Here is a 13115-nt window from a genome sequence, read left to right on the forward strand (position 1 = left end):
TCCCAAAACATGAGCAAAGCGGGAACCAGAAGGTAAAATAAGTCAGTGAGCCGCAGCAGTGACGACCAATGTACACGACCCAAAATGAACACTGCAAGCAAATACTTGATTACCATAAGCAAATTATTTAAAAAGCATTGGTACAGGAATGATTATGTCCTGAGCTTTTTGATCTAAGCTGTTGATTCTGTAACTGTGATCACTACAAGCTGTTTCCACTGTATCAAGGATTTTGTTTTTATAAACCTCCAATCAGCAAGTTAACCTTTTACTGGCTTTGGTAAATGTTGGTGCTACATATTTGCCACTGTGTAATTCGGTTTCGGCTTAAAATTTCCGGTCTCAAATCACAGGATTGTGTTTATTTAACAAGATAAACAGCTCTGTGACACTATAGATTCTCTTCACAGCTAAAATACAAAAACACAGTGAGTCCTCCTTTCGATGTGATGAGGGACTGGGTTCAAGGATCAAGGTTTCAAACTTACTGCAAAAACATTATGCAAATGAACATAAAAAGCTTCTAAACAAGGCCTAATATTACATAATCCTATTTACAGTCAAACACAGTCTGCAGTGCAAGCATTTTGATCTCACACCATCCTTGAATCCTAATGATGAAACTGCAGACGTTCCTGCTGCATCTGACTGGACGAGCCACTCATTCTCCTTTCTTTCTTGTAATTAAGGTTTGGTTTTACAGCTTGTTTTCTGATAACAACCTGCTTTTCTTCACTTACTTGAAGTGATCTTGAGCGAAGAGTTGCAGTGACGACTTGAACTGTGACTGAAGACTTATTTTATTAGCAACCAAAAACTGTGTTTGCCTTGAAAAGGTGTCATTTTCAGTCTTGGGAGGAAAAGAAGTTTGGTAGCGCTGGAGAAATTGGATTACGCACTTTTGCATCAGACATTCAGTCTGAAAGCTGTTTTTAATGACAAGGCTTTTTTTCCTGTGTAAAAACCTAAAGTGACAGCACTCAAAACCCTATCAATCAGATGTTTTTTTTTTCTTTCTTCCAACTCCCCCAGAATAATCTTGTGAACATGAGAAAAAAAAATGAATTTCTTTCTTTTACATCAGACAGAGTGCTGCTGTGAAAATAAAAACATGTCTCTCCTTAGAGAACTTCAAAAGCCACCACTCAGACTGGATTGTTATGTCCCAAACTTCCCTGAATCATTGCTTCTTTGAGGGGAAGTCCAATATGATATTATTATTTTCAACATTTTTATTACTTTTGGTAGGAAGTCGCTGCTCCTGCACACTGTCAACACTTACGGTGAAGTCATTAAACTGCAATGTTTCAGGGATCTTAATCAGGCATTTCACACAGCAAATGACAACCGGTCTGCATGAGTCTCTGATATCACCGCCTGACGGTTCAATGCCTCCTCCAACCAGCCAAGTTGCAAGAATATATGGTCACAATCTCCCCTTCTCGAGTTACAGCACAGAATAACAGCCAGAGCAGAACATGGTGATGTCACAGTGAGGCTGACCTTTGACCATTTGGATATAAAAGGTCATCACTCCATCATTTTATCGTATTAGATGTTTGTGTTAAATTGTTAGCGTATGAATTTATGGCCAAAAACACAGTGACCTTAACCTTTGACCTTTGACCTCTGACCACCAAATCTAATGTTCGTGCCAAAATTTGAAAAAAACTCCTTCAAGCCATTATTGATGTATCGTGTTCACAAGAATGAGACTGAGGGACGAACAAGCCAAGACTGGGAAGGGGCAGGTGGATGAGGTAATAAGGCATCACAGGTGAGATTCCCACATCAACATAGACAAATATCCCTAATCATTTGGTCACAACCACTAGTATACAACAGTGAGAAATCACAGTTCCCAATACACTTCCATTCAGATTAAAACTAAAACAAGAAATAAGAAAAAAAGATTTTATTATTGTCATTTACTATTAGTCTTTTAACCTAATAAGCTTTAAATGTGTCTGGTGCCAGTGCAGCAGCATATTTTGACATTTACTGACATCACGATCTTTATGAGAATATACTGTATGTTTATTGATGGTAAAAGATGTCACTGTTCACGTAATTGACTTGTATGTGCACTGACTTTATTTTTAACCTTTATTTATTTCCATTAGGATATAATTCTGTCTATATTACACTGTTCAGTGTTACATGTAATTGTTTTATATTTTTATAGTATTAATCATTTTCTATTTACTCTATTTACTGTTTTTTCATGAATTCCTGTGTGATGTTTTGTTTTGCAATTACTGCTTTTCCTCCAACACATCCATCGCTTTACAGGTGACTAAAGATGCTCTCTTCTTTAGAAGGTTGCTAGTGACACGGCTGCAGAGACTGTTCCTCATAATGAAGTTATGATCTACGACTTAATTTTTTCAATTTAATGGGACTGCTGACATTATAATTATATTTAAATACTTTTGCTCCAGATATATTCAACCTTTGGCGCTTCTCTGATATTCCAAATCTGGATGTGAAAAAACTCTTACCTTCTTTGCGGCATTGATGCACTGCATGTAAGCTTTGGCGAGGTCTGAACACCTGAGGGTCTGGTCTCCGTTCTCCCTGTAGCAGGATAAAATCTGAGACTGCAGGCCAGCACACACGGGGTCTGTATTACGAGCACTGCAAAAAAACAAAAAGAAACAGACAGAGATACAGAAAGATGGGTTTAGGAATGGAGGGAAAGAAAATAGTAACGTGCATTTTCCCCCCTTTCAGAACAATAATGTGAACTGAAAAAAAAGTAGGGTCACTTAAAAACAACTGACGTGCACCAGCATGTATACTGGTGGAGTGGAGAACACAGTGGAGAACACAGAGCAGAGGTGATGCTCGGTGAGTAGAACGACAGAGAGAGCAGTTCTGCTCAGACAGTCGGAGTCTGGAAATGATAACTGGATTTACTGAAGAGCGTCACTCTGTTATAGTGACATGAGCTCCGTGTGTGTGAACAGATAAACTGTGCATTTTCTTGCAAAGATGACACATGTAACCATGGTAACTGTATACAACAAAGATGGCGACATAAAAAAAGACATAAAAATGAATAAAAAATGCAAAGAAAACAAAAATGAGACAACGCTTTTTGTTGACGAAAACTAACGAAACATACCAAAGTGTAGGAAAGGAAAAAAAAGAAAAAAGAGGTCTGATTAAATGAGGCAAGACAAAGTTGAAAAACAATTAACATTTACACCCACTGCAGCCTGTTTAAAAACCTATGGTGTGCATAGTACGTGCTTCATTGCAAATCATGCAATTACCGCTAAATCACATCTAATTGAGTGGGTAGGATCATTCTGATCAAATACAGCAGAAAAGTGTGCTTTGAGAGACTGAATTAGCCATGCTTAATTTGATATGTGGGTTGTATTATAATTGGTCTTTGCCTGTCTATCTGTGTGATTGTTAACTATGACAGGCTGGCTGCCTGGGTGCCTCACTGTAATGGATTCTGACTGATTGAAGCAGAGACAAGCAAGTTATGTACACCCACGCAGGTATAAAAAGGTACATGCACAAACACGCACACGCACACACACACACACTTTGTAGTACACTGTAAACATGAAAACACAATGAACATGTTCCCCACACACACACACGCACACGCACACACACACACTTTGTAGTACACCGTAAACATGAAAACACAATGAACATGTTCCCCACACTCACACACGCACACGCACACACACACACACACTTTGTAGTACACCGTAAACATGAAAACACAATGAACATGTTCCCCACACTCACACACGCACACGCACACACACACCCACATACACACACACACACACATACACACACACACATACACACACCTCTGAAACATCATCGTCTCCCCCACACTGTGCCCCAGCATACACACCTGCTCTGTGAGGAGCATTTAACACCAGATTTAATTGAAAGCCAAATTAAAGGCTCTTTTTGGCTTTGATTTACAGAGGAGAGCTGACCCCAGCATTTCAATTACAGCATACCAATACCCACACAGGCAAACACACTTCATCATCAGCAACAATATCATGGAGGCAAAGACAGAGTTTATCTGAGAAAGGGTGATGGAGGTTAAATGGGAAAAGGAAAAGACACAGAGAGGAAAAACGTATAAAGGAAGGAAGTGAGATGAAAAGATGAAAGAGGAGGAACGAAACATCCACTGGTGTTCTCTCACAAGCCCATTTTAAAAAGAGGACAGACAGCCTATCAGATTACCTCCCCCCCAACACACCACCTCTAATGGTTTATCTTTCCTGTTTAATCTGTCTTCTTCCACTTTTTTTTGTCTCCTGTCTCACTTCTCCCTCACTTGCTCCTTCCGTTTCTCTCGTTACGTTAACAACATAGAGGGGACGACACCAGAGCGCGCCATCTTTATCTCTCTGTCCGTTTGAGGCGGCCGAAGATAAGGAACTCTCCTTTAATTTGAAATAAATGGCCTTCATCAGGGAAGCCGGAGCCTCCTGATAGTGCTGCGTTTATTAAAAGGCGCTTGAAGCAGAAAATTGGTTCAGCCACGGCGAAAGCTAAAGCTCTGTCTACATGCTACACCAAATTGAAGGTGAGGTCTTAAATCAACAATATTAACTTTGCTGCTCGCAAAAATAAATAAATAAAAATCGAAAGAGAGGAGTAGGAGGCATTGGTTTTTTTAACTGGAATAAAGTAAAGCAGCCTCTCCGACAGCTTGTCGAGCCGCGTGTCGGCTTGTTGTTGTTAATGTGTGTGCGACGCAAAAGCAATTTAACGTGTGTGTGGGAGCAGTCATTTTTTGGGGGAGTTCTCTACGCATCTGTGAGCAGTAAATATGACAAAACATAAACAGTAAGATTAGTTGCTTAATTAATGGTGCAGCCCATTATTTTTAATCTCCGGCGGCGAAGGCGGACGGAACACAGAGGCTTCAGACTTCTGGACCATGCAGACCAGCTTACCGAGGCAGAGCGAGAGAGAGAGAGAGAGAGAGAGAGAGGGAGAGAAAAATGAAAGAGGGGAGAAACTGGAAAACGAGAAAGACACAAAACACACATACACAAAAAAACAAAAAAACAAAAAAACAAAAACACCAGCAACTACAAAAGCTACTGGCAAAGCTCCGAGACTGATAAGGAAGATGCTTTTATCGCCTCTAAACAATGCTTCTCTTGGAGTTAAGAGTGATGTTTTTTCTGTTTTCCTTAATGGCTTTGGCTGTACATGTGAAGTATTGTTTGTCCTTTGTGCCATTTTATTTCTATCCTGCCAACTACAAAGTATTGGTATCTCTACTGTTTCAGGCAAGTAATTAGAAAATCTTGTTAACGCCTCATAGGAAGCGGCGCCCGAGGAGGAAAAATTAAGAGAATCCAATATAGTGACTGACTTGAGGTGACTGCAACACGAGTTAAACAGTGAAACTCTGCAGCATCTTGTTGGTGAGCCAACACGTGAGGCATATGTTGCATGTTTCGGTTTGTTGTGACAATAAAGTGTTTACAATGTTTGAGTGTGTGTGGGAAATGTCAACTTCGAACAACTACATCTTTCAATGTCAAGACTGTTTAAACATTAAAACTAACCCTGCAGGGCTGGAAAAAACTTCCTTAATCGCAATTGAGCCGGCTCCCCAAGTGGCAGCCAAATAACTGACTAACTGTATTATTGTGAAAGCTACTTTCCTATACAGTGGTAAAGTCACAGGGGAATTTATTAACTCAAATTTCAAAGGTTGTTTTTTTCATGTGTGTGACGCATAATCTAAACCGGTTTACTAACTTATCCTAACTAGCTTGATATGCACTGTGACAAAACCTCGACTTTATTCTCTAAGTTCACAGCAAAAAACTGAAAAGAGCAATATTATGCATTTATTCGGTTAACTAGATTTGCTAGTTTCAGATTGACCTGTTAAGAGTACTTCTTTTTTTTTTATTTGTTGGTAACTGAAGTCAGATTTATCAAATTAACTCCAATTTTTATCCCCAATCAAACCACATTTTCTCCGCTAAGATTAATCCTGTAGCTCTGTTACTTTGAGCATTCCTTCAGCAGTGAGGTTCAAGCTGAAGTTTGTCCTTCCAATAACACAAAATACAGATGAATATAATGCTCTCTCTCTCTCTCTTATTACCAAGGTAATAAATCCTTTATTCAATATATTTCATGTGAGTGAATATCAAAACATGAAACAAAACATAAAAATATCTCAACCTCATGGGTGCATCTAAAACCTGATTGCAATGAAAAAGAGTGGAAAGAGAGAGCCATCACTTTATCATTAACTCTCTGCATGGTGCTCAGTGGATTTGCCTTGCACTAAACGACTTGAGTTTACACCATCAATCATCATCTGTTTTACACCCTCCTTTTCTTCTTCCCCTCACAACTCTTGTCGATTCATTGTGTGACAACAAGTGTGGTGTTTATGGCTTTCTGTGCCCGTATGACATAGATCTGATTTGAAGATTCAACAGAGAAGATCTATAGCACTCTAATGTCTGTGTTAAACACAGTTAGCAAGACATTAGCCTAGCTTAGCATAAAGACTGGAAGGAGGGGGGCGGAAGACAACCCTGGGATATTTAAAACTTAAAATAAAAAGTCACCTCCCCGCACCTCTGAAGGTCGTCAATCAACATGATGTATCCTAGGTAGATATTTCTTTACTGCTACTGGCTCCCACATTGAATTTAATGTACAGACGTTAAACGGTTTTGATCTTCTCTTGTAAGTCAAGAAGACAAATAAGCAAAAATGTTTACGATAGTGAGAGACTGCGAGAAGGAAAATGTCATTTGACATGTTAGAGGGTCGGAATCCCTGAACAGACTGCTTCACCGTTACTAGCTTGATTAATACTGGAGTGATGGTGAATTAAAGAGAAAAAGAGAGATGATAACAAGGGAGAAAGAGGGCAAGAGAGGTGAAGAGGAAAACAGCTAGAGAGATAGAGTTGCCTCTTATCTCTGGCTTGTAGCTTGTATGCACCTGCGCCCTGACAGCTTTTCAATTGACTGAGGGCACACATCCTCCTCTCCTCTATCTTGTATCTCCACACTGCTTCACTCGTCCTCCCCCATCTCTCCATTCCCATCACACCTGCAACCAGGAAGAGAGTCCTATATATACTGGAGCTCAGACTTCACTTTGTCTCTGAAACTCTGAAGATGAGGTAGAGTACGTCTCTCAATGCCTCTCTCTCTCCTCTGCCTCTCTTTTGTCAACGCTGTATTAGTAAATATTTTTCCTTGCAGGTTTCCACAATGACTCTTCTGTAAAATTCAATATATGCTCACCTGCTGAAAGCCAAAACATTCCCATGACCGTAAAAGTTAAACAGTCTGCTTTTCACCACACAAAAACATCTAAGCCTGCTAATAAAAGTGGTAGTTCAGTTCTTGATGATCAATTTGATGCGGACAGACGTGATCACTATATATGGCTTCCACTTTATGGAGACATATATTCATACAATCATATTCTACTTTATTAGAGAGAGAAAACCTGCTTTATATTGTTTTGATACTTTACAAGTTGGCTAGTTCTTTGCAGTTTTTTGCTGCTCAAAAGACAGATGACAGATGGGGCGTCGAGTGGCGCAGTGGGTCGAGCAGGCGCCCCACATGTACAGTCCTCGCTGCAGTCTGCCCCGGTTCGAATCCCGCATCGCACGTCCCTTTACTGCATGTCATTCCCCCTCTCTCTGCCTCCCCATTTCCTGTCTCTCTCTACTGTGCTATCACTAAAGGCATAAAAAAAAGATGACACCACCATCGGTTAGTAAACCACCCCTGTCATTTTCCAGCCCTGTGACACTGTAGCTCCATGACAAGTACTGACTTCAAGCAAAATATTGCTGATCACCCAACGTCTCATTCACATAATTTTATTTGTAAAATTTCTCATTTGTTTAGTGTTATCAAAAACAAAAGTAGTTATATGTCTCATCTAATACGTCTACTTTGAATTTGTATTATCTTGTAGCAGTCAAAGTAACAATATTGGTACTTGACAATCCTGGCTTCACCGTCACCTCTCTCTGAAGACACCACTTCAGACATTCATCCTCAGCTTCTTTTTTTTCCGTGTATACCCACACAGAGCATTTATCAAATCTTCCTCTGTTCGATTTACTGATATAAAGTAGTTTCCGTTTTCCTGACTCTCCTTATCAATTAGAAAATGTATTGGATCGTTAAATGATCTGTGTTAACATGGTGAATATCTTGTCATAATCTTATATTCCTGACAGCCATAAATCAAAGCAGGCTGTGGATTCATCTGAAGGAGCTGCGGGACTAGACAGCCACTTGATAATGTTAATGACACACCTGATTTAACACCGTTTCCCTTTCCATTCAAATCAGACTGTTTTTCTTCAAACAGCCACTTTAAAGTTCAGCAGCGTGTAATCTACACATTTGAAATTTAACTGGGTCTAAATTCAGTGAACCACACACCATGTTTTTTGTCGGCTTTTTCTCTTACAGCACAGCAACAATTGCCAAGTCGTCTGCTTTTTAACTTGGACCCTGGACTTGTCTTGTCAGTGTTCCCAGCCTTATCACTGAGTGATCTCTGTAGGCTGGTATCGCCTGACACAGGCTGGGTGGATCTGACAAAGGCTGGCTATTAAGGCTAGTTCAGCTACTACTGTAACAGACAGCTGGCCTTGTTAAAATGCCTTGGATAGTGACCTGAGCGGTTTGACGTGGATATCTGCCTTGTCTGTCTCCATCTCACTCTCGTTCTATTACTTTCAGCTCTGAAGAGGAGCTTGTCTCCCTCGCTCTCTAACATACAAAATGTATCTAGACTAGAAAGACGGCCGTTTCCATCTTCACGTCTCTTTCACTTTATCTGTTTTATTTTGACAGCTTGGTAAAAATCTGTCGAGCTCGAGAAATTCAAAAATGCTTTTGCTAAGCGGTGAACAGCTAAGTGTAGCCATCTCTGCTTCATTGTAGGCCAGTTCAAGGACAGCTTGCTGCCACAGACCACTGCTAAGAGGCCTCCTCTGTTTTTGTGGCAGCCGAGCGACGGAGGGGTGCACAGGTCATACGGCTCAGGAGCTCTGCTCAACTACTGCAGAAATCCTCAAAGCTATTGACTGACTCTCACCACAAGTTTCTATCTCAGTTAGACTTTCAATGCCTGCAGTTCAACCCAGGTAGAGTAAATAATCTCCAGCTGCTACTGGAGCTTCAGTGTTCATATGTACAAAATCAATAGGTGACCTATGGGTGTAGACTTTAAGTTATCTCAGGTGCCGTGACGAAGATTACATCTGTTTGCTCACATCAAGTCATGCTGATGCAAGTCTGAAGTCATATATCCAGTCAATCGGTAAGAATCTGTGGGTCCTAATGATTCCTGTGAGGTGGAAGGACTATAAGACTGTACTTTAGTGTTGATCAAACTTGACCATCTGGAGTGGGTGTAAGAGGGAGCGTGGGATGGGAGGGCGGGGTGTTGGGAGAGAGGGTCAGCTAGAAGTATTAGTTTCATTTAATAACTGCTTTCTGGTACACTTAGGTGAGCTTTGCTTTGTACTTATATTTTTGTTTAGTATCTATTTATGTGTCTTTCTCTTGCATGTACTGTACGCACAGCACATGGCGGCATGTGTTGACGTGTGTTCTTGTACTCTCCCGAACAAGTTGAGGACAAACATTTAAAGTGTATGTACTGGGCAAAGTAGATCATTGGTGTGAGTATATACTACAGTGGATGAAAAGTAGGGGATGCTATTGAGCTATGGTCCATTTTGTTTTAATATACAAAACAAAAAAATACAATAGATATAGAGAGACGAAGAAAACTGGAAGGGAACTTAGCGAGTGCAGACCTCCACCAAGGCCAATATCAAAGAAACACATACCAGACCTCAGAGGAAATAACTCAAATTCATAGTGACTGCCCCAAAATGTAATGGGTTCTTCTCCCCGCCCCATGCCCCTTCTCTCCACCAAATTTGGCGCAAATCGATTCAGTACTTTTTGCGTAATCCTGCTGACAAACAAACAACAAACAGACACGGGTGAAAACGGAACCTCCTTGGCTGGGGTAATGACGGTTAAGTTAATCATACCGTTCTTTCATGATCCGTTGAGTTTGACATTTTAGAGTGCTACAGGTTTCTTTCTCTCTCTCTTTTCATCCTCTGTCTCTTTCTTATATACACACAAGTGACAATGACACACTGGCCCTGCGCTCCCCGGGTCCCTCATAACCACGGAGTGCTGGAAGCCGAAGCCGCCTTTTTTGCTTCAAGGATTAAACTGCGGATTAACACATCACATCACACACACACACACACACACACACGCACACATTCTTATACAAAACGCAGAACGACACGGACAGTGGAGCCAACGGGGTTTAGGAGTCATCCACCTCATATTTTATAGTAGCTTTGTTCTACAGCTCTGCACTGAGAGAAACTTCACTCAATCAGTTTACAGCATAAAGCCAGAGCCGGCCCGAAGTTTCCTACAGAGTAGCTTTGGCATCGGAAAATGTTAGAATATGGAACTTTTATTTGAATGATTCAAAGTGTCCTTTAAATGTCCAGGCTCTGCGTCTCTGTTACCAGCACCGTATGTATTCTGAATTTTTATAATTTTCATATTAACCAAAGGAACAGATAGAGTGTTAGCTCACCCAATTTGCATATATTTAAATGTTTTTCAAGGCAAACAAAGATTTATTCTATTCAATTTATACTTTTCCAGCCTTTCTGATCACACATTTGGAAGATACCAATCACATACGTTTTTGGTTTTTTTTTAAGTTATTTTTTTGGTCATTTTATGCCTCTATTAATCAACAGGAGAATGAAGAGCGACAAGAAATGGGAGAGAGAGAGAGAAGGGGAATGACATGGCCAGTTTGGAGGCAAACCGGGGACCCGCCTGCCCAGAGCACCTGCACCCACACGGTATACGCCCCAAAACGCTCGGCCTCCGGGTCGCCCCACCAATCACATTCTTACAGTACATGCTCACCAACAACAGGAGGGCACAACATGAATCATATCTCTTTGTTGAGCAGCAGACATTTATCTGACTTGTCTTGATAGGAAAAGCACAGGTGTTACTACCATTAACAAAGGCTCCATTCTACTGAGGTGAACGACAGCATTGTAGCGTACAGGTCCAAATCAAATACAACCCTGTTTGTTGTGTATATTTTTCATACCATATACACAGACATACTCTTTTCCTCACACCTTAATCCACTCATTAAAGTAACACTACTGAATCCCCCGGAGGTTAGGGTTAGACTGGATTACAAAATGAATGAGGGTCTAATCCACTCTCTAAAGCCTGTAAAAGCAGCATATAATTGACCGTAAAGGTAGTGCCATACAGGAAGCCTGGATCGTTTTATCTTCCTTGATAAAACACTCATAGATTTAGAATATCCTCCTTCCCCCTCCGCACGCACACACACACACACACACACACACACGTACACACGTACACACACACAACATCCCAACGAGCAGAGGATTAGAGGTATTACTGTACAGTATTCCCCGGAGGTAAGATCACCTGGTCTTCAGCATCTGCACAGATCAGATCAAAAACATGTTGGTGTTGTGTGTGTGTGTGTGGGGGGGTTCCTCATATTCCTCAACTGCCAATAGCGGCGTACAGTCACTTCGAATCATCGTGGCAAGGGGTGCATTAACTGCAGTGCTAACACGCAGCAAGCAGTCTGTGTATGTGTGAGTGCGGGGGTAAGCCCAGAGCTACTTGTTATCGTCAGGCTTAAGACTGAAGTGCGGGGCTTTGGTGGGAAAGGGAAGTCAGCAGGTAATCCTCCGCTCTGTTGAAAGGCAGCACCTTTTTTGTTCTCGGTTCATTTTTGAGTCATCCAGGTGAAATTGACCACACAAATGTTTCAAACTCAAATATTTAGTGCAACTCCCTATCTCTGGAATCTGGGCTCTTTAAATGGAGCAGTTAGTGGTTTAATTCATGACTTCAAGATTAAGTAAAGAACAAGTGTTTCTCATTGTCTTATTAACCGCTCAATTTATCTAAACTCCAGATACTTCATTTGTAATACAAACTCATTTATAGTTTAAAATCTCCTTCATGTTTTCAGAATAATTCAGTTTTACTTTTGCGCTTTTGGCCATCACTTCAGCTGGTTATAAAAACACTGCACTCTCCCATACATTGATTTATTTGCCATGTATTTATTTATTCTCTCTGACCTCTCCCATCAACAGGGAGTTTCTGTCCACAGAGCTGCTGCACACTGGATGTTTTTTTGTTCTTCACACCACTCTGAGTAAAAACTCCAGGGACCGCTGTGTGTGAAAATCCCAGGAGATCGAGAGTTTCAGAAACAGCACCGACAATCCTGCCACGGTCAAATCTGAGTTAATGAGATCACATTTTTTCCTCTGTGGTGATGTTTGATGTGAACATTTACTGAAGCTCTCACCTGTATCTGCCTGATTTTATGCCCTGCACTGCTCCCACATGATTGGCTTATTGGATAATTGCATGAATCAGCAGGTGTATAGATGTCCCTAATTACATGCTCGGTGAGTGTAGTCATTTGATCCATTGTTATTGTTAAAATACTGATAAGAGAAGCTTTAAAGGATTTCTGAGCATGTCCATCACAGAACTCACTGGAGGATCCTAACTGGCTTGGGAACATGTTGGGATCCCTCAGGAGGAGAGGGTGGACGTGGCTAGGAAGAAAAACCTCCAGGCTATCACGCTTAGCCTGCTGCTACTGTGAAATGCAATCCAAAATATCTGTCACTCATTGCATAGAGAAATTGGTCCAAATACGTTGGGAGGTTTATCAAAAACCTGTATAACCTTCTGACCAATTGTTTCTTGCTCTCTTCTTAATTTGACAGTGAAGTGAGTTGAAAATCCTGGGGACATAAGAACATTACAGATAAACTTCACTGACAAAAAGCTGGCCTCCAGCTAAAACCTGCCTCCAGGGACAAGGACACACTGCAGCACATACGTACATTAACAAGTATATGTTGTTCTCACCCTTAAGTACTTGTGTCTTTCAGCTATAGCTGTACCGACTCTCGTCTTGTCAAAGCCCTGCTACTGCTGTGGCAGAGAATT

General features: G+C 41.0%; 1 protein-coding gene across 3 annotated transcripts in view; it reads right to left on the bottom strand.

Annotated features, from left to right (window-relative positions):
* Positions 1-13115, bottom strand: part of LOC111230673 (MICOS complex subunit mic25a-like) — a 79317-nt gene that overhangs the window by 27732 nt on the left and 38470 nt on the right. For all 3 annotated transcript variants that reach the window (XM_022757474.1, XM_022757473.1, XM_022757472.1), the window contains one exon: positions 2502-2637. In XM_022757474.1, coding sequence (XP_022613195.1) covers positions 2502-2637 — 136 coding nt within the window. The remainder of the gene's footprint in view (positions 1-2501; positions 2638-13115) is intronic.

Source organism: Seriola dumerili, unplaced genomic scaffold (genome assembly GCF_002260705.1).
Source record: "Seriola dumerili isolate Sdu_G_001 unplaced genomic scaffold, Sdu_1.0 BDQW01000278.1, whole genome shotgun sequence".
Lineage (NCBI taxonomy): Eukaryota > Metazoa > Chordata > Actinopteri > Carangiformes > Carangidae > Seriola > Seriola dumerili.